Source organism: Puma concolor, chromosome B2 (genome assembly GCF_028749965.1).
Source record: "Puma concolor isolate L17-30 chromosome B2, mPumCon1.1.hap2, whole genome shotgun sequence".
Taxonomy (NCBI): domain Eukaryota; kingdom Metazoa; phylum Chordata; class Mammalia; order Carnivora; family Felidae; genus Puma; species Puma concolor.
The window spans coordinates 51,049,550-51,071,227 of NC_141671.1; the positions used below are offsets into that span (position 1 = coordinate 51,049,550).

At 39.8% G+C, this 21,678-nt stretch overlaps 1 protein-coding gene across 1 annotated transcript in view; it reads left to right on the plus strand.

Moving 5' to 3' along the window:
- Nucleotides 1-21,678, plus strand: part of EFHC1 (EF-hand domain containing 1) — a 68,033-nt gene that overhangs the window by 36,703 nt on the left and 9,652 nt on the right. The window contains exons 8-9 of the mRNA XM_025925688.2: nt 4,994-5,207; nt 5,600-5,747. Of these exons, the coding sequence (XP_025781473.1) occupies nt 4,994-5,207; nt 5,600-5,747 (362 nt within the window). The remainder of the gene's footprint in view (nt 1-4,993; nt 5,208-5,599; nt 5,748-21,678) is intronic.

A 21,678-nucleotide genomic window follows, 5' to 3' on the forward strand; every position in this document is an offset into this window, starting at 1 on the left:
CAGTATTATAAAGATAATTTGCCACAAGTTGATCTATGGTTTCAAAACAATTGCAGTCAAAATCCCAAAGTGTTTTTATTTTTGCAGAACTTGGCAAATTGATTCTATAATTTGTGTGGAGATGCAAGGCACCAAGAATAGCCAAGATACTGGAGAACAAGATCTGTGGAATTTGTTCTCCAAAATACCACAGTATATTAAAAAGTCACATAAAGTAATTAAGACAATATGGTATTGGTACAACAATAGGTATTTATAGCATGGAATCAAATAAATTAACTGAGAAACAGACCCCCACCCACTTAAGAAAAATGACAAATATGGTCCTTCAGAAGGCGCTAGAAAGGGCAGGTCTCCAATAAATGGTATCAGAACAATCAGATATCCATATCCATATGGGGAGTAAGAAGAAAATTTGGTCTTACCTCACACCAAAAATAGGAATCAATTCTGGGTGGATTGAAGACTTAAATGTAAAAGGCAAAGCAGTCAAACATCCTGATGATAATATAATCTTTGTAGTAAGGAAAGATTTTTTTTTTTTAGCAGGACACAAAGAGCAGTAATTGTTTTAAAAATGGGTAAATTTGACCCAGTAAGATGGAAATTTTCTGTTCCTCAAAAAACACCATTAAGAGAGTAAAAAGAGCAAGGTCAGAGTGGGAGAAGATGTTACTATAGAAATCAACGGGGCACCTGGGGGGCTCAGTCAGTTAAGTGTCCAACTCTTGGTTTCAGCTCAGGTCATGATCAGTTGGTGAGATCGAGCCTCACATTGGGCTCTGGGCTGACAGAGGGGTGGCTGCTTGGGGTTCGTTCTCTCTCATCTCTCTCTCTCAAAATACATAAATAAACTTAAAAAAAGAGAAATTAACAAAGAACTTATATCCAGAACATATAATAAAGAGTCTAAAATCATTTTTTTAAATGAACCAGAAACCACTATTTCGTGAAACAGGATATCCAAAAAGCCAACAAACCTAAGGAAAGGTACACAGCCTCTTTAGTGATCAGTGAAGTACAAATTCTAACTGCAGTGAATTGCCTCTACTCACCTACCAGGATTATTACATTGGTGAGAACATGAAACAATACGAATTCTCTTACTTTTAGTGACTTAGTTAGGAAAACAGTTTGGCATAATCAAGTATACTAGATTGTGCCAAAATGGAACACTACACGCACACCAAAAAATAAGAATATCCTTAGCAGCATAATTCATGATAGCCAAAAATAGACCTAAATGTCCATCTATAGGAAACTGGATAAACAAATTATGGCATATTATACAATAATTTGAATTCTGCTCAGCAATGAAAATGAATCAACTATAGCTACAAATAACAAGGATAAATCACACAAACATAACTTGGAATGTAAGAATCCAGACACAAGGGGCACCTGGGTGGCTCAGTTGGTTAAGCGTCTAACTTCAGTTCAGGTCATGCTCGCAGTTCATGGGTTTGAGTCCCATGTCAGGCTCTCTGCTGTCAGGATGGAGCCCACTTTGGATCCTCTGTCCCCCTCTGTCTCTGCTCCTCCCCTGCTCACGCTCATATTCTTGCACTCTCTCTCTCAAAAAATAAACTTAAAAAAAAAGTATTTAAAATAATCCAGAGACAAAAGAATACATACATGTTACAAAATTTCATTTTTATGAAGATTAAAAAAAACAGGCAAAACAGAACTGTTTAGGGATGCCAGCTTTCTAGTAAAACAAAGCAAAGAAAAATTTAGGGAGGGATAGGATGTTGATTGGAGAGGTTTTCCAGATTCCATCAATGTTCTGTTTCTTGATCTGGGTGGTGGTTACACATTGTTCATACTTTATGGAAATTCTTTGAACTGTACATTTTTGGCTTTTTTGTAGTGTTTCTCTGTATTGTATTTCACAGTAAAGTGTGTGTGTGTGTGTATACAGATTTAAAAGAACACCAGCAGAACTATTAGTAAAGAAGTAGTGGTTATCTTCTCATGGGCAAGAAGAAAGAGGTGGTATTCTGGTCATGGTAATTTTCAAAGGTTTTTCCCTGACCTAGTTAGTGAAGTAGAGGGTGTATTCATTTAGTTCATCACAAAAGCTCTGGAGGATGAAAGAAGTGTGCCTGACAGTAAGAGGGGCCTCAGAATATGGGGACTCCAGAAGAAAAGACAGAAATTCACAAGAAGGAAGTATGTTGGCACAGTGATCAGAGACAAATACAATTAAGTTCTCTTGATTTCAGACAGATACTGCACATGTTCTGAGGAAATCAAGTATGCTATAAACCCAGGTAGGCAGTTGGTGCCTAAGTAAAAATATGCTAGGGAAATATCCAGGGCTCAGAGTGGAGTGCTAACTGACAAACTTGGGGAAGCTTGAGAAGAGCACAAGGACGTAACTTGAGCAGTGGTCTCCACGGCAGCAGGCTTGCCCTTCCAACGAGCCTGGGGACAGCATATAATCCATGGGGGTGTGAAGAAAATATTACAACCTCTGTTTATAATTTATTATGAGTGCATGTATTTTATAGCCTCTGATATTTTTACATGTACTTTGTAGTGCACAGAACATGTTTATATAGAAGAACATATGTTGCATTATTCATTCACTCATTCATTCAACAAATATTAGAGAACTACTTTGGGCTTGGCATAGTTCTGGGCATTGAGGGTACAGCGGAAAACAAGACAAACATTCTGTAAAAAAGCCGGAGACAGAGTGATGGGGGAAGGGCTCATTTATACTGGAAGATAAGGGAAATGCTGGGGGAGGTGGGGGACCACAGAGTACAGGAGAATGACCAGAAAGAATGACCGAGGGAGCTACCAGTGGCATATCTGAGGGAACTGCATCTGATGCAGAGGTGGTGTACAGGGAATGCAAGGTAGAGAGATTGCCATGAAGATGGGGTCAGGCACAAGCTCAGAGCTGTGCAACCAGTGGCCTAACAAGATCAAAGGGCTAGAGTGGTGGGAGTAGTCCCCCGTGGTGCAGGCAACAAGGGATGTAGGTAACAAGCCTGCAGACAATTAAAAAATAAAACCAAAAGTTGATCTTCTTACTGTCATCACACACCTGTAATTCTAAACATCAGCAATACAATACTCATCCTCAAAGGGACAGTACAATTTCAGTTAATAAATGCAGAGAGAAGAGGGCAATAAGAAATTACCACTAAGCACACACCATCACAGCAATAACTGTCGTAGATAAGATCCTTCAGTGGATGCTAAAATTAAATTCAAATCAAAGGGAAAACCTTTGAGGAGAAACAGGATTTTCATAGTGTGTGTTCCTCAAGATATTTATCAAGTGCAAAGGGAAATGTAACTTTAGAAGGGAGAAACCCAGCAGGTATCTTCTTAACCAAGTGACCATGGTCAACATCACTAATAATAAGATAAGGCAATATCATGAACTTGATATGCTGAGAAAGACATGACATTTTTTTCTGTGGTATTTTTGCCAAATGTGCAAAAATGAGATGCACAAGGGATATTCACCAAAATAATTGACCATTATGGTTCAAAAGTGTCAAGGTCATGAAAGACAAAGACAGAATGAGGAACCGTCACAGTTTGGAGGAGACTGAAGAGAAACGACAGCTAAATGCAACGTGAGATCCTGTATAGGATTCTGAAACGGAAAAAGAACATAAGTGAAAAACAGGAGAAATTTGAATAAGGACAGTAATTTATTTAACAGTATTGTACATTACTGTTTACCATTACTGTGGCTTTGACCATTGTACTGTGATTGTGTAAGATGCTAATATTAGGGGAAGCTTGGTGAGGGGTATATGAAAATTCCCTTTTGTTGATACAACTTTAAGTCTCATCTTAGTTCAAAATAAAAATTAAAAAATATATTTTTTTTAAGTTTTAAAATAGTCCTGCCAGAGTGAACCATTGGTGTTCTTCCTGTAACCCCCTGAGTATAGCCCTGTCTGTAGCCGTGCTCAGAACTTCATATTTTATTCAATGTGATGGGAATCCTCTGGAGGTTTGAGAGCAGAGGAGTGATGTGATTTGCTTTTTATTAACTATATTGTGGATATTGAAACATTTTTTCATTGTAGGAGTATCAAAAAGGTTTGGAGACTGTTAGATTAGGGAATGGTAGGAGGAAATTATTTTACTAAGAAGAAACCCAGTGACTTTCTTTGATAAAGGAGAAATTGATATACAAGAAATTCCATGTTGTGAATGAGAAGGTATGTGCTTGAGTTAAAATTGGAGAGGATTTCAGTCAAGAATAAGCATGTCTGCATTTAGGCCTGTTCAATCTGGAATCTGTTTCTTAGGGTTCTGTGATCACTCTCAGTGATTTGATTTAGGAACAGTCTTGTCTACAAGATAGTTTCTCAGAATCAGTTTCAGCTCTATGACATTTTATTACTGATTCTCCCTTTCTTCAGTTTTATTTTTAAAATATGTATATAAATGGATTGGTTTAAAGAACTGAACTTTGCATAATCATCTTAGTGTCCATGAAGTTGAACATAATGTCAGCCAAGAGGTCTCAAACTGTGGGCAGCCTGTGACAGAATATAGCCCACATATGTTTTGTTTGGCCCGCATCATGGTGCTCTAAAAGAGTTAAGGTCAACATTTTTAAAATCTGGAGTTTTATTTTCTTTCCAAGTTTTTATTTAAATTCTAGTTAGTTAACATATAGTGTAACATTAGTTTCAGGTGTAGAATTTAGTGATTCATCACTTACATACAACACCCAGATTTCTGTCTTCTCATGAAAACTGGGAGAATCTAGCAACATTGGGCCTACTTTACCACAAGGCAGCAACCAGAGTTGAGCTGGAGCAGCCTCCTTTAAATGAGTCATGTCTATTCCAGGCTACCAGAGTCTCCCCTTGCCCCCCATCTCTGTTCATTTATATTATACTTTGTATATTTGGTTTATATTTTATACCTAGTCCTATAGATATTTAAGTTTAGAGCATCTGGATAGATCATGTACCTTCATAATAACTTCCTTTCTTCTCCTTTCTAGGACTCTCCCATCCCAGAAGACAAAGACCGCCGATTTGTCTTCTCTTATTTTCTAGCCAGTGACATGATCAGTATCTTTGAGCCGCCTGTTCGCAATTCTGGCATCATTGGTGGCAAGTACCTTGGCAGAACTAAAGTTGTTAAGCCGTCCTCGTCAGTGGAAAACCCCATCTACTATGGCCCTACTGACTTCTTCATTGGTGCTGTAATTGAGGGTAGGTCTAAACATGGTTTAGCTTTCCTACCCACCAAGCGAATGGATTCTTCTTAGTTGGAATTTAATTCATTTAACTCTTGTAAGAGGCAGGTAGGCTATATTCCAGCTGAAATAAAGCTTGTATGCTTATATATCGTGATACAGTGTCTTAATCTGTTTCCTTATCAATTAACTAGAAGTTGGTTGCATTTGTAGGCTATGAATGTAGGCCCTGACTTCCTGAGCAAACTGAGCAAACTACTGCATATAGTTTAGAGAACTATTGAAAATTCAGTCATCTAGTTCACAAATGCCTATCTGAATTTTTCATTGGAGGATCAGTGTTATTTTACCCCTAATTGGATGATTAAAGGCATAACCAACCTAAGCCTATTTCTACCCTCTCCCCAGTGTTTGGCCACCGGTTCATCATCCTTGATACAGATGACTATGTTTTGAAGTACATGGAGAGCAATGCTGCCCAGTATTCGCCAGAAGCACTCTTGTCCATTCAGAACCGTGTTCAAAAGCGAGAAGCTCCTGCACCGGAATTGGAAAAGTATGTTTGCCTGTCTAGGGTCCACTTTGGCTTTGGCACATATAAGATATTTAGGAAATACTTCTTGGTAAAATAGATGGGTAATCACATTTTAGATTTTCAGATTTCCCTCACCAAATGGGAGTTATTAGACATACGCAAAAGGCTTCCTGAGTCCATTATCGTAACTAGAAACTTAGAACTTTTTCAACTTCATTTACTTAGCAAATAATTATTGAAGGCCTAGTAGGCATCAGATACTCTCACTAAGCCCTTGGGCTTTTTATCAGTCAGCAGAATAGATGAGAAGTTGCTCTTCTCATGGAGTTGACCTTATAAGCAGTAGGAGGGAGACAGCCAATAAACAACACAGTAGGTGATGGGTGGTAGGGAAAAGTGGAGGACAATAGGAGGATAAGGATTCTGGAGGGTGGTGGTAGGTTGCAGTTGCTGTGGGGAGGCTGGCACACCTAGAGAAGGTGACAGCGAGCAAACACTTGAAGGAAAAGGAGTTAGGTATGTGGATATGTGGGGGAGGAGCTATCCAGGAAGAGGGAATGGCAAGTGTGAAGGCCCAGCCTGCCTCGGGTACTGGCAAGAAGCAAGCAGATGGGAGCCGGGGAGTGAGAGGAGGGGGTGGGGGGTTAGAACCTAACAGGGGACTAGATCAGGTAGGCCCCACTGGGTCTTTGGGAAAATGTTGACTTTTCTCTGAGTGACATGGAGAGCCACTGTGGGGGGTTCTGTGTCAAGGAATGGCAAGATTTGACATGTGTTTTGAAAGAACCCCCCTGGCTCTTATGCTGAGACTAGATCAGGAGGGAGATGAGTTAGGATGATATGGTAGCAATCCAGGCAAGAGGGGACGATGTGTGACCAGGTGCGTCAGTGAACGTGGGGAAAAGTGCTTTTATTCAGGATGTATTTTGAAGGTAGAGCCAGTGGGACTTCAGACAGATCGTATAAAGGATTTAAGACAGTGGTTAAAAATGACTGCAAGGTTTTTGTCCTGAGCAACTGGAAGGAAGGAGTTGCCATCAACTGAGATGGGAAAGATGTGCATTATGGGTAAAGGAGGGTTTTTTTTTTTTTTTTTTTCTTTTTGGTTGGTGGAGGATTTCAGCTTTGGTTATTGTAGGAGTTCTGACAACACTGACTCCATCTTTGGCCCACCATCTTGTTCGTGCCCATACAAAGTCCCTGCTGGGGGCTGGTGTGTTCCTGGCCCAGTGGTGGTTAACGTCTGCCCTGACTGGACGGCAGCAAGGCTTGTTCTGATCTTCCCTAAAGTGGTGCATAGAAGGCCTGCTTTCAGTAACTGGTAGAGCTGGCTGGCACACAGAAGGCCCCGCTGTAGGTAGCCGGTAGAGATGGCTGGGGCACAGAAGGCCTGCTTTAGGTAACCAGTAAAGATCTTTTGGTGCACAAATGGTAGCACTTTAGATAGCTACCCTGTGACCTCACCACCATACCCCTCGCTCCATGAAAGCTGGGGATTGAGGTCCCAACTGGATGGAGAATGGGGGCAGAGAATAGCTGGGTAGTACCTGGATCCATCTACCCGATCCCCCTGTCAGTAACTTACCCCGAAAGAAACTATATAAATGGTATGGAGTGGCTTACTTTGTTTTTCAGCCTTAAAGTGCCTTTCTGTTCCAGGGGATACTTTACTGACCCTCCTCCACCTTCTAACAGATACCCTAGGTTTAAGGTAACTATTGGATATCCAGGTAGAAATATCAAACAGGCCTTTGGATATATAAATCTGGGTTTCAGGTCTGGGCTGGAGATGTAAATGTGGAAGCTCTTGGCATATAGATGATGTTTTAGGCCACAGGACTGGGTGAAATCTCTAAGGGAGTCCATTTAAATGAAGAAAATAGCTCCAAGGACTAGGCTCTGGGTCCTTCAAAAGTAAGCATCGAGGGAGGAGACTGGGAAGGACAGCTAGTGAGGCAGGAAGAAAACGAAGTGGGTGTGGTGCCCTGGAAGTCAGGTGAAGGAAGTGCAGGCCACCCTCCCTTTGCACAGAGCATGGGACCCTAAAAACAGCCATGCAAAAATAATCTTAATAATTAATGGGAAAATTTACTGTTGTTCTGTGACCTGTAAAAATTTCGGTCAAAACATGAAAAAAACATGAATGTATAGGGACACTGAATGGTTATGAATGTATAGGGACATGAAAAAAATAGTAAAACCAGTTTTTATTTGGTACACTGTGATTTAAAACATTAGCAACATTAAGAATTAAAGTGTTTTACCTCTTTGTAAAACACTTGCCAGGGTGCCTGGGTGACTCAGTCAGTTGAGAGTCCAACTCTTGATTTTGGCTCAGGTCATGATCCCAGGGTTGTGGGATCAAGCCCCGCATCGGGCTGTCTGCATTGGTGGCTCCGAACCTGCTTGGGATGGTCTCTCTCGAAACTTGCCAAGACTAGGTTGAACAGTGCTTGCCTTGTTCAGAGTGAATGAGTGTCTTTTCTATGCCCTGGCAGATTGTCATAGTCCTTTCTAATTTTGGATCAGCTTTCAACATTACATTATTTTCACTTTCAATGTGGTAAAGTATCTCCTCCTATTCTTTTAATGACCATGAAGTACCTCTGAGAGTTCTTTTAATGGGAAGTTTCTCGCTGCATCTGGGAGATCCTTATCCTTCCCAAGCACCCAGTCTCCACATTTGGGCCTTGGGCTGCCTGTCCCGTCTGTGCACTCGTTGAGAGTCACCAATGGTGGTGGTGGCCATTTTCCTGGTCAGCTACTTCTGTACCTCCATTATGTTAGATTCCAGGTTTACTTCCAGTGTTAGAACTTTCTGTGTCTTTGCTTCACTTCCACTTTTCTTGGCCCATTTCCTTTTCAATGATACATTTCAAATATACATTTTGCCATCTATCTGTGAGCAGAAAAATAGATACCCAGTGGCCAGTCACTGACAGACTTTGAAAAAAGTGCAATGATGGTCACTGATCGACATGCATGTGTTGTTTGTGTGGTGATTAGTACATTGACCAGCCTGACAGTGAGTTTGTGCTTTGTGCAGTTCCTCACAGTCAATACACTGTGGTCACTGAAATTTGAACCATGTTGTTAAGGGACTGGGTCATTTAACTCAACAGTGGCAACTGAAATTCATGCATATCTGAACCTTGCAAAGGGAGAGCCTACTATATATCAAGGAAGACAGAATGATTCATTGTGTCAAATGGGGATGTAGCAATGTAGGGGGATCCAAGTGGGAGTTTCAGTAGAATGGGAAGGGCAGGAGAACCTGATGGGAGGGGATATAAGAGAGAATGGGAGGAGAGGAATTTGAGACCCTGGAATTATGGACAACTCTTTTGAGGAAGTTTGCTGTAAAGGGGAGGAAACCTGGGCAGTCAGAGGAACTAGAGTCAACAGGGAAGGTTTTTGTTTATTTTTAAGATAAAATAAATAACAGCCTATTTGTACATAAATGGGAATGAGTTTGCAGAAAGGGAAACTGACAAATGTGTGAGTGGGGAGCTTTATGGAGAATGGGCCAGAGGATGGGACTCAGTACCTGGTGGAGACAGAAGCACCAAGCATTCATCTCTGGCACTTGTTCTCAAACTTTCTGGTCTCAGAGCACCTGTATGCTGCTAAAAATTAGTGAGGACCACAAAGAGTTTTTGTTCATGTGGTTTTCATCTATTGATATTCACCATATTGAAACTTATATCTGAGAAATTTTTAAATATTTATTAGTTTTTTTAAAAAATAATAAACCCATTTCATGTTAACACAGACAACAATATTTTATTAAAAGTAACTACATTTTCCAGAGGCACCTGGGTGGCTCAGTCAATTAAGTGCTTGACTCTTGGTTTCGGGTCATGATCCCATGGTTTGTGGGATCAACCCCTGCATTGGGCTCTGTGCTGATAGCACGGAACCTCCTTGGGATTCTCTCTCTTTGCCTCTCCCCTGTGCATGATCTCTCTCTCTCTCTCTCTCTCTCTCTCTCTCTCTTTCTCTCAAAGTAAATAATTTTTTTAATGACTATATTTTCCAAACAGAAAAATAGAAGAGCGGCATTGTTTTACATTTCTGCAAATCTCTTTAATGTGTGACTTTATTAATAGACGACAGCTGGGTTTTCATCTGCTTCTGTATTCAGACTGCTGTGTTACCATTGGTCATGTAATCTTTGGAAAACTCCATTGTGCATTTGTGAGAAAACAAAAGTTAAAAAGCAAATAATACTGGTTTAGTAGTATTATGAGAATAGAGCTTCCAGGAGTCCTGGGATTACTCTTTGTAACCTTGATCTATGGCAGTAGGTAGGAAGACAGACAGTGTGGGTGCAGCATCTGGAAGGTGGGTGAACATGGTTGAGGGGCCCTTCTCAGTGTGCCATTTTCAGAGCAGTCATGTCACAGGAAGAGTAAGGATGGGGACATGTTGGAGGTTTCGGGAGAGAGGAGAAGCTGTGAAATGCACCATTCTATTGACTATATTGATAAAATAAATATAAAAATAAAATGAAAATAAACGCATAGCATTATTTGATCTAAGAAATGAACTGGCAATTATAATTGTTATTCACCATCAATCAAAAAAATGCATCTTACTTCCGGAGTTGTAAAAAATGTGAAACAAATGTAACAGGCCTAATGAAAGACAACAGCTGTCTAGGAAGCGGGAGGGTGCATGGACTGGACAAGCACTGTTTGGTGACTGGGCAGCGTTAAGGGCTGGGGGGAGATTCGTGGTCATCTATCTAATTCACGTACTTCTCAGAAGTTTTTTCTGTAATTTCCCTTTATCTGTGCAAATACCAGCAACACTGGAAGGCTTCTTGCTTAGGCATACTATCAGGAGAATCTTTTTTTTTTTTTTTTTTCTGAGAAAAAGATAATGTGTGGCCCTTAGGGTAAGATACCAATGAAAATAAAAAGAAATTCAAATTCAAGTTCTGGGTTAGAGTTCCATTGCTATCCCTGTTTTGACCCTCATCTTCCCTCTCTTCTATTGTAATGGGCCAGAAAATGCTTGAAGGTGATATGAAGCCAGGCATCGCATCTTCCCTGTCTTCTATCCGTTCTGTCTTTGGCTCCTAACTCCTCCCATCTGGGAAAGAACCCACTCTTAAGGGGATACAAATCCTTTATTTGACTAATCACCAAGAATAATGAAAGGGGATCTTGAGTACTTGTCAGACCTGAGTACTTCTTATGTCAAGTGTCAATCATAGGATGATAAAATTAGGAGTTAGCCTTTTTTTTTTTTAAGTTTATTTTGAGAGAGCGTGACCCGGGTAGAGGCAGAGAGAAAGGAAGAGAGAGATCCCAAGCAGGCTCTCTGCGTGGCTTGATCTCAAACTGTGAGATCATGACCTGAGTTGGTATCAAGGGCTGGACGCTCAACAGTCTGAGCCACCCAGGCGCCCTTGGTTAGCCATTTGCTTTCTCAGAGCCAGAAAATTAAAAAGTGCACAGAGAATTATTGACTTTATCTGAAGCTTTTTTTGGGTTTTGGGTCCTTGTTGCAAAAACAAATGCTCATAAATCCACCCCTCTACAGGAAATCTCCATGCATTTATATGTTAATTAATTAACATCCCCATTTGTGCTCTTCATTTTCAAGAGGACACTCCTCCCCTGCTCACTGTGATCTTTTTCATCCTTTTTCACTTCCAGCCACGTTTCCTATACAGACATGATCAAATATTCTCTCTCTCTCTTTTTTTTTTTTTTCTGTTTTCTTTGTACCCCAAGCTCTTCCATATTCACTTTGCAGTTGGTCTCAAATATGAGACCAAATGATGCAAGGTAAGTTCAATTTTCCCATTCTTCACCTTAGAAAGTTTCCAAGCTGTCATTCATCTTCTCTTTACCTTCTTGTCAAAGATAAGTAGCTCCCATTTCTCCAAGTTTATTTCTTTTGTTTTGGGTATGTAACCACTTCCTTTCTGACTGCTTCAGAATCCATGCTTCATAAGTTGCTTTCTTGAAGGTCGTCAATTATTTCCATATCTAATGGTCTTTTCTCATTTATTCATCAACTCAACAGATATTTGAGCTTGCGTGCTGTGCCAGACCTTCATAAATGCTCAGGAAAATATATGAGAGAGTAGGTAGTAAATAGATTAGGCTTTGTGGGCCATACCATCTCTGTTGGAACCACTCAACTCTGCCCTTACAGAGTGAAAGCTGTCATAGACAATTTGTAAATTAAGGTGTGGCTGTACACCAATTAGACTTTATTTAGAAGAACAGGCAGCAGGTTGGTGTTGAACTGTTGTAGTTTGCCAAGTCCCTGGTCTAGTGGTAAGCCTTGTTTGATCTACATGTAAGTTACTCTTTGCCATCACCCCTTCCTTTTTTAATTCCATTACCTTGTTTTATTTACTTAAAATTTTTTTTTTACCATTTCATTTTTTTAATTTATATCCAAGTTAGCATATAGTGCAACAATGATATCAGGAGTAGATTCTTTTTTTTTTTTTAGGAGTAGATTCTTTAATGCCCCTTACCCATTTAGCCCATCCTCCCTCCCACAACTCCTCCAGTAACCCTCAGTTTGTTCTCCATATTTATGAGTCTCTTCTGTTTTATCCCCCTCCCTGTTTTTATATTATTATTACGTCCCTTCCCTTATGTTCATCTGTTTTCTATCTTAAAGTCCTCATATAAGTGAAGCCAGATGATATTTGTCTTTCTCTGACTGATTTCATTTAGCATATTACCCTCTAGTTCCATCCATGTACTTGCAAATGTCAAGATTTCCTTCTTTTTGATTGCCGAGTAATACTCCATTGTGTGTGTGTGTGTGTGTGTGTGTGTGTGTGTGTGTGTGTGTGTGTGTGTATACACCACATCTTTTTTATCCATTCATCCATTGATGGACATTTGGGCTCTTTCCATTCTTTGGCTGTTGTTGATAGTGCTGCTATAAACATTGCATGTGGTGCATGTGTTTCTTCGAAACAGCACCTGTGTCCCTTGGATAAATACATAGTAGTGCAATTCCTGGGTCGTAGAGTAGTTCTATTTTTGATTTTTTGAGGAACCTCTATACTGTTTTCCAGAGTGGCTGCACCAGTTTGCATTCCCACCAGCAATGCAAAAGAGATCCTCTTTCTCTGCATCCTCGCCAACATCTATTGTTGTCTGAGTTGTTAATTGTAGCCCTTCTGACAGGTGTGAGGTGATATCTCATTCATTGTGGTTTTGATTTGTATTTCTCCGATGATGAGTGATGTTGAGCATTTTTTCATTTGTCGGTTGGCCATCTGGATGTCTTCTTTGGAGAAGTGTCTATTCATGTCTTTTGCCCATTTCTTCACTGGATTATTTGTTGTTTGGGTGTTGAGCTCGAGAAGTTCTTTATAGATTTTGGATACTAACCCTTTATCTGATAGGTCATTTGCAAATATCTTCTCCCATAGTGTCGGTTGCCTTTTAGTTTTGCTGATTATTTCCTTTGCTTTTTATTTTGATGAGGTCCCAATTGTTTACTTTTGCTTTTGTTTCCCTTGCCTCCTGAGATGTGTTGAGTAAGAAATTGCTGCGGCCAAGGTCAAAGAGGTTTTTGCCTGCTTTCTCCTTGAGGATTTTTATGGCTTCCTGTCTTACATTTATTTAGGTCTTTCATCTATTTTGAGTTTATTTTTGTGTATGATGTAAGAAAGTGGTCCAGGTTCATTTTACTGCATGTCACTGTCCAGTTTTTCCAGCACCATTTGCCGAAGAGACTATCTTTAAAATTTTTTAACATAGTGTTGTATTAGTTTCAAGTGTATAATAATATATTCACCTATTCTATACATTACTCAGTGTTTATCACAATAAGAGTACTCTTAATCCCCTTTACCTATTTTACCCATGCCCCCCACCTCCCCTCTGGTAACCAGTTCTCTAAATTTAAAAGTCATTTTTTGGTGTCTTTTTTTCTTTGTTCATTTGTTTTGTTAAATTCCACATATGAATGAAATCATATGATGTTTGTCTCTTATTTCACTTAGCATTATACTCCCTAGCTCCATCCATGTTGTTGCAAATGGCAAAATTTCATTATTTTTTATGGCTGAGTAATATTCCATTGTGTGTGTGTATATGTGTGTGTATACCACACTTTCTTTATCCATTCATCTATCAATGGACACAATTTCCATGATTTGGCTGCTGTAAATAATTATGTAATAAACATAGGGGTGCCTAAATCTTTTCAAATTCCTGTTTTCATATTCTTTGGGTAAATACCCAGAACTGGAGTTACTACATCATATGGTAATTCTTTTTTTTAATTTTTTGAGAAAACTTCATACTGTATGTTGTCCACATGGCTGCACCAGTTTGCAGTCCCACCAACAGTGCATGAGTGTTCCTTTTTCTATACATCCTTGCCAATTCTTGTTGTTTCTTGGGTTTTTTATCTTAGCCATATTGATAGGTGTGAGGTGATATCTCATTATGGTTCTGATTTGCATTTCTCTCAAAAAAGATAATGAGTATCTTTTCATGTGTTTCTTGGACACATGGATATCTTCTTCGGACAAATGTTTGTTCATATCTTCTACCTATTTTTTTTTAACTTTTTTTTTTTTTTTTACATTTTTGTTTATTTTTGAGAGACAGAGACAGAGCACATGTGGGGGAGGGGCAGAGAGAGAAAGAGACGCAGAATCGGAAGCAGGCTCCAGGCTCTGAGCTGTCAGCACAGATCCCGATGCGGGACTTGAACTCACAAACTGTGAGATCATTACCTGAGCTGAAGTTGGACACTTAACCAACTGAGCTGCCTGGGTGCCCCTCTCCTACCTATTTTTAATTAGATTATTTACTTTTTTGGTGTTGACTTGTATAAGTTCTTTAGATGCTAACCCTTTATTGGGTGTGGCATTTACAAATCTCTTCTCCCATTTGGTAGGTTGTCTTTTAGTTTTGCCAATTGTGTGCTGTGCAGAAGCTTTTTTACTTGGATATAGTCTCAATAGTTAATTTTTGCTTTTGTTTCCCTTCCCTCAGGAGACTTATCTAGAAAAATGTTGCTATGGCTGATGTCAAAGAAATTACTGCCTATGCTCTCTTCTAGGATTTTTATGGTTTCAGGTCTCACATTTAGGTCTTTAACACATTTTGAGTTTTTTATTTTTTTTTTATTTTTCATGTAGCTATCCAGTTTTCCCAGCACCATTTATTGAAGAGATTATCTTTTTCACATTGCATATTCTTTTTTTGTAATGTTTATTTAATTTTGAGAGAGAGACATAGAGTGTGAGTGGGGGAGGGGCAGAAAGAGAGGGAGACACAGAATTTTGAAGCAGGCTCCAGGCTCTGAGCTGTCAGCACAGAGCCTGTTACGGGGCTCAAACCCATGAACCATGAGATCATGACCTGAGCTGAAGTCCGGCCCTTAACCAACTGACCCACCTAGGCACCCCCTGCGTATTCTTTTTTTTTAAAGTTATTTATTTTGAGAGAGAGAGTGAGCACAGGAGGGCAGAGAGAGGGAGAGGGAGAATCTCAAGCAGGCTCCATGCTGTCAGTGCAGAGCCTGATGCAGTGCTTGATCTCACAAACTGTGAGATCATGACCTGAGCCAAAATCAAGAGTTGGATACTTAACTGACTGAACCACCCAGTTGCCCTCGTATTGTATATTCTTGTCTCCTTTGTCAAAGATTAATTGACCATATTATTGTGGGTTTATTTCTGGGCTCTCTGTTCTGTTCCATTGATCTATGTGTCTGTTTTTGTGCCAGTACCATACTGCTTTGATTATTACAGCTTTGTAGTATGTCTTGAAATCTGGGATTGTGATACCTCCAGTTTTGTTTTTCTTTTTTAAGCTTTCTTTGGCTATTGGGGTCCTTTGTGGTTCCACACAGATTTTAGGAATATTCTACTTCTGTGAAAAATACTCTTGGTATTTTGATAGGGATTGCAATGTATAAATTTAGGGATAGGGATTTAAATGTATAAATTGCTTTGCGTAGTATGGACATTTTTAACAGTGTTTGTTCTCCCAGTCCACAAACATGGAATAGCTTTCCATTTGTTTGTGTCATCTTCAATTTCTTTCATCAGTGTTTTATAGTTTTTAGAGTACAGGTTCACCTCCTTGGTTAAGTTTATTCCTAGGTATTTTATTATTTTTGGTACAATTGTAAATGGAACTATTTTCTTAATTTCTCTTTCAGCTACTTCATTATTAGTGTATAGAAATGGAATGGATTTCTGTCTATTGATTTTTGTATCCTGTGACCTTACCAAATTCATTTATCAGTTCTAGGTGTTTTTTGGTGGAGTCTTTGGGGTTTTCTATATCATGTCATCTGCACATAGTGACAGTTTTACTTCTTCCTTACCAATTTGGTTGCCATTTATTCTTTTCTCTTATTGCTGTGGCTAGGACTTTCAGTACTATGTTGAATAAAAGTGGTGACAGTGAACATCCTTGATCTTAGGGGAAAAGCTCTCAGTTCTTCACCATTGAGTATGATGTTAGTTGTGTGCTTTTCATATATGGCCTTTATTATGTTAAAGTATGTTCCCTCTGTCTCTACTTTGTTGAGGGTTTTTGTCATGCGTTGATGTTGTATTTTATCATATGTTTTTACTGCATCTATTGAAATGATCACATAGTTTTTATCCTTTCTCTTACAGATGTAATGTATCTTGTCGATTTGTGTATATTGAATCAGCCTTGCATCCTGGGGTCCGCTTGATTGTGGTGAATTATTTTTTTAATGTATTGTTGGATTTGGTTTCCTAATACTTTGTTGAGGAATTTTGCATCTTTGCTCATCAGAGATACTGGCCTGCTCTTTTTTTGTAATGTCTTTATCTGGTTTTGGTATCAGGGTAATGCTGGCCTCATAGAATGAATTTGACAGCTTTCCTTCCTGTTTTATTTCTTGGAATAGTTTGAGAACAATAGGTATTAAGTCTTTAAATATTTGGTAGAATTTACCTGTAAAGCCATCTGGTCCTCGACTTTTATTTGTTGGGAGTTTTTTTTGTAATTAAAATATTTTTTTTAACATTTATTCATTTTTGAGAGACAGAGGAGAGACAGAGCATGAGTGGGGCTGGGGCAGAAAGGAGAAGGAGACACAGACTCGGAAGCAGGCTCCAGGCTCTGAGCTGTCAGCACAGAGCCCAATGCAAGGTTTGAACTCACAGACCATGCGATCATGAGCTGAGCTGCAGTCAGAACCTTAACGGACTGAATCACCCAGGCACCCGTTAGGAGTTTTTTGATTACTGATTCTATTTTATTGCTGGAAATCAGTCTGTTCAAATTTTCAGTTTCTTCCTGATTCAGTTTTGGGAGGTTATGTTTCTAGGAATTTGTCTTTTTCTTCTAGGCTGTCTAGTTTGTCAGAATATTATAAAAAAACTATATACCTTTACAGTCCTTTGAATTTGTGTGGTGTCAATTATTTCTCATTTATGGTTTCAGTTCTTTTTTTATTTTTTAAATTTTTTTATGAGTCTGGCTACAGGCTTGTCAATTTTGTTGGTCTTTTCAAAGAACCAGCTCCTGGTATCATTGTACTGTTCTATTGTTTTGGGTTTGTTTCGTTTTTTGGGTTTTTTTTTAGTTTCTATTTTGTTTATTTCTGCTCTAATATTTATTATTTACTTTTACTGGTTTGGGGTTTTGTTTGTTCTTCTTTTCCTAGGTATTTCTAGGTTAGTTTGATTATTTGAGGTTTCTCTTACTTCTTGAGGTAGGCCTATATTGCTATAATCTTTCCTCTTAGAACCACTTATGCTGCATCCTAAAGATACTGGACCATTGTTTTCATTCATCTCATGTCTTTTTGATTTCCTCTTGATTTCTTGGTTGACTCATTCATAGTAGCATGCTATTTAGCCTTCATGTATTTGTGTTCTTTCCAGACTTGTGTGTGTGCGCGTGCGCGCGCGCACACGCATGCGCAGTTGATTTCTAGCTTCATAGTGTTGTGGTCACAAAAGATTCATGGTATGACTTCAGTCTTTTTTAATTTGTTGACACTAGTTTTGTGGCCTAATATATGGTCTATTCTGGAGAACATTCCATGTGCACTTGAAAAGAATGTGTAATCTGCTGTTTTAGGATGGAATGTTCTGAGTACTCTTAAATCATCTGGTCCAGTGTGTTATTCAAAGCCACTGTTTCTTTGTTGATTTTCTGTTTGGATGATTTGTCCATTGACGTAAGTGGGGTATTAAAGTCCCTTACTATTACTGCATTACTATCATTCACTTCCTCTATGTTTGTTATTAACTGCTTTATGTATTTGGGTACTCCCGTATTAAGTGCACATATTTACAATTGTTATGTCTTCTTGTTGGATTGTTCCCTTTGTTTCAAAGTGTATTTTGTCTAAGTATTGTGACCCTGGCTTTCTTTTCACTGCCATTTGCATGATTAATGCTTTTCCGTCCCTTCACTTTCTATCTGCAGGTGTCTTTAGATCTGAAATGAGTCATATAGGCAACATATAGACGGTCTTGCTTTTTTATCCATTCCATAACCCTGTGTCTTTTGATTGGAACATAGTCCATCTCTCTTCTCTCATAGTTTGCTGGCTTTCTTTAGTGATGTAGTTGGATTCATTTCTCTTCATTGTTTGAATATCTATTACCAGTTTTTGATTTGTGGCTACTATTAAGATTGTAACATCTTCTGCCTATAGCAGTCTATATTAAGTTGATGTTCACTTAAATTTGAAACCCATCCTAAAAGCACTAAATTTTTGCTCCTCTTCCCTTCATGACTAGATATATGGTGTCATAATTTACATCCTTTTATCTTTTTTTAATCCCTTGACTGATTTTATAGATATGCTTAATTTTACTTCTTTAGTGCTCCCTACTTTTCTTAATCCTTCTTATGAGCTTTCACTTCCATTCAAAGCATCCGGTTTAACATTTCTTGCAGGTCTGGTTTAGCTGTGATGAATTCTTTTCACTTTTGTTTGTCTGAAAAACTATTTATTACTCTTTCTATTATGAATGATAACCTTGCTGCATAGAGTATTCTTGGCTGCAGGCTTTTTTCTTTCAGCAGTTTGGCCTGCAAAATTTCTGCTAAAATATTAGCTGATAGCTTTATAGGGGTTCCTTTGTATGTAACTAGTTTCTTTTCTCATGCTGCTTTTGAGATTCTCTCTTTATCATTACTTTCTGCTATTTAAATTACTATATGCCCAGGTGTGGACCTGTTTAGGTTGATTTTGTTGGGGCTCTCTGTGCCTCCTGGGTCTGGATTTCTGTTTCCTTCCCCAGATTCAGGAAGTTTTCAGCTCTTCTTCAGGTACATTTTCTACCACGTTTTCTCTCTCTTCCCCTTCTCGAATCCCTATAATGTGAATGTTATTATTGTTTGATGGCGTTGTTGCATTCCCTTAATCTGTTTTGATTTTTTGTTATTCTTTTTTCTCTCTCCTGTTCAGCTTGATTGCTCTCCATTACTCTGTCCTTCAGGTCACTGATCCATTCTTCTGTTTCCTCAGGCCTAGTATTTATTCCCTCTAGTATATTTTTAATTTCAGTTAGTTCTTCATCTGTGATTAGTTCCTTTTTATGTTTTCTATCTCTTAGTCGAGGGTCTTACTGAAGTCATCCACTCAAGTTCAGTGAGTATCTTTATGAGCATGACTTCAGGTTCTCTCTCAGGCATATTACTTATCTCTGTTTTGTTTAGCTCTCTTGCTGTGATTTTGTCCTGTTGTTTCATTTGGAACATATTGTTCTGTCTCATTTTTTCTCTCTGTGTCTGTTTCTATGTGTTAGAAAAGTCAGCTACAACTCCTGCTCTTGAAAGTAGTGGCTTTATGAAGAAGAGGTCGTGGAGTGTCCTGCAGTGCTGTGTCCCCTGTTCACCAGAACCTGACGCTTCAGGGCTGTCTCCTATGTGGGTTGCATGGGCCCTCCTGTTATGGCTAAGCCGCATTTGCCTTCAGTCCAGTTGTCCGCAGTGGCTTTTTCCCATTGTGGGCAATGGCAGTGTTTGGTCCCTGTGGTGTTAGTGAAAGTCTGGGGCCCCCTGGGACTTGAGTTGAGTCAGACCAGGCATTTGCCAAGGATGCAATAGCACTGAACTGTAGGGCACTCTTTCTGTGTTTTCCACTGAGAAGCTTTTGTTGGTGGGCAGGGTCTGCAGTCAGATCACGTGTCTGCCCCCAGTGCACTCAAATAGTGTGTGCAGTTATCTTCCCCTCTCCCTGGGGCAGAGTCACTTTGGAGTGGTGCTGGACTCTCTCAGGGCTTCTTGTGCACTGGCTGGCTGGTGGCACCACTTTGGATGGACTCCTGCCCAGGTCAGGCTGTAGGGAGCGGGTCCCCAGAAGACCATGGGGGCAGGTTGTGCAGTGCCAGCAAAGTCCATGCTGGTCTTCTGTATAAGGGGACCTGCACCCAGCAGGGGGAGAACTCTCGCCTGGTCCTGGATGGAGGAGGGGTATGTCACGTCCACAGGAGAACCTGCAAACAGAGTGCACTGGTAGCAAGCTAGGTGGAGAGTCTTCATACTGCCCTGGTTCCCCCAGGTGTCCTTGTTGTCTAGGTGTGGGGGTAGGGGGGGGGATGGTACCTACTCTTTTGTTCTTAAAGAAGTCTGCCAAAGATCCCTGCCCCTCCAGCACACACTCTGAGATTAGTAAACAAATTTCTCTCCTCTATACCCCCAGCCTTTTTTTTTTTTTCTTCCCCAAACGTGCTTCTATGCTGTATCTTGGTGCGGCTGTTTGTTGTGCTGTCTCTTTAGGGGCGTAGACTCAGTTTCCTATTGCCCTCCTGGCTCTCCCAGAGCCAAGCTGCTGATTTTTAAAGTCCCAGGTGTTAAGCCTTATTGATTGTTAAGCCTCTCTAGTGTTGAAAACCAAATGTTGTGGGGATTCATCTTCCCCATGTGAGTCCCCTTTGCCTGGGGTACCTCATGTAGGGTCTGCTTCTCTCTTCTCTCCACACTGCTGGAGTCCCTCCCTCCCATGGACAGTCTTGTGGGTCTGTTTGGCTGCTGACCATGTCTCTAACCTTCCTACCCTCTTTAATGTGGCCTCTTCTCTACATTTAGCTGTGGAGATCTATACTGCCACCCTTTGGGTCTTTTTTTGGGTTTACACTGATGTGGGTGTTTTCTAGGTATATCCATAGGATGAGGTGAGCCCCCTTTTTGAAACCCTCTTATGAGTTCTAGAAAGTCAGAGTCTCTGATACCCCTGCTACTTCTGGAATTCTATTCTTTGTATCTTTTTGCTACTTTTTTGTCTACTAGGTTGGTATTTCTCAAGGTCCTATTTTTGGTCCTCTTGTTTGCTTTTTCTAAAGCCTGACAGTCTCCTCTCACCTCGTTGCACAGTGTCTAAACAAGTTGCTCTCCATTCCAACCACTCTCCTGACGCTAGTTCTAGATTCCTGTTGGCCTGTTCAGTGTGTCTTCATCCAGGTGAACCACAGCACCTCACAATTTGTACAACAAGAAAAAACGCCATTGTTGTTTCCAACTTTATAGCACAACTGCTCTTCCTTCTTTCTGTGTGTGTCTCATAAAGTTGTGATAACAGCGTGTTGTAATAACATATGTCAAGTGCCAGCATAGTGTCTGCACACACAGGAGGCAAGCCATAATTGTTAATTGCCTGCTTTCTCTTAATCACATCAGTGTTCCATTTATCTTTGTTTGAAATCTTTGAGATTCTTTTGACCTCTTTTGTTTTGCACTATATTCAATAAGCTAAATTCTTTTATTCTATGATATGTCTTGCCTCTGACTTCTCCTTTTCATTCTCCCCACCATTTCCTAATCTAAAGCACTCAGTCAGTTAGGAGCTGCATTTGTCCACACATAACAACAACAACAAAAACAAATTTACATTTAGCTTAACCTGTAACAGGACATCTGGAGGGAAGCACTCCAGAGCCCGTGTGGTGGCTTTGCAATGCCAACAGAGACTCGATGTTTTTTTCTCTCTTCTCAGACACCCT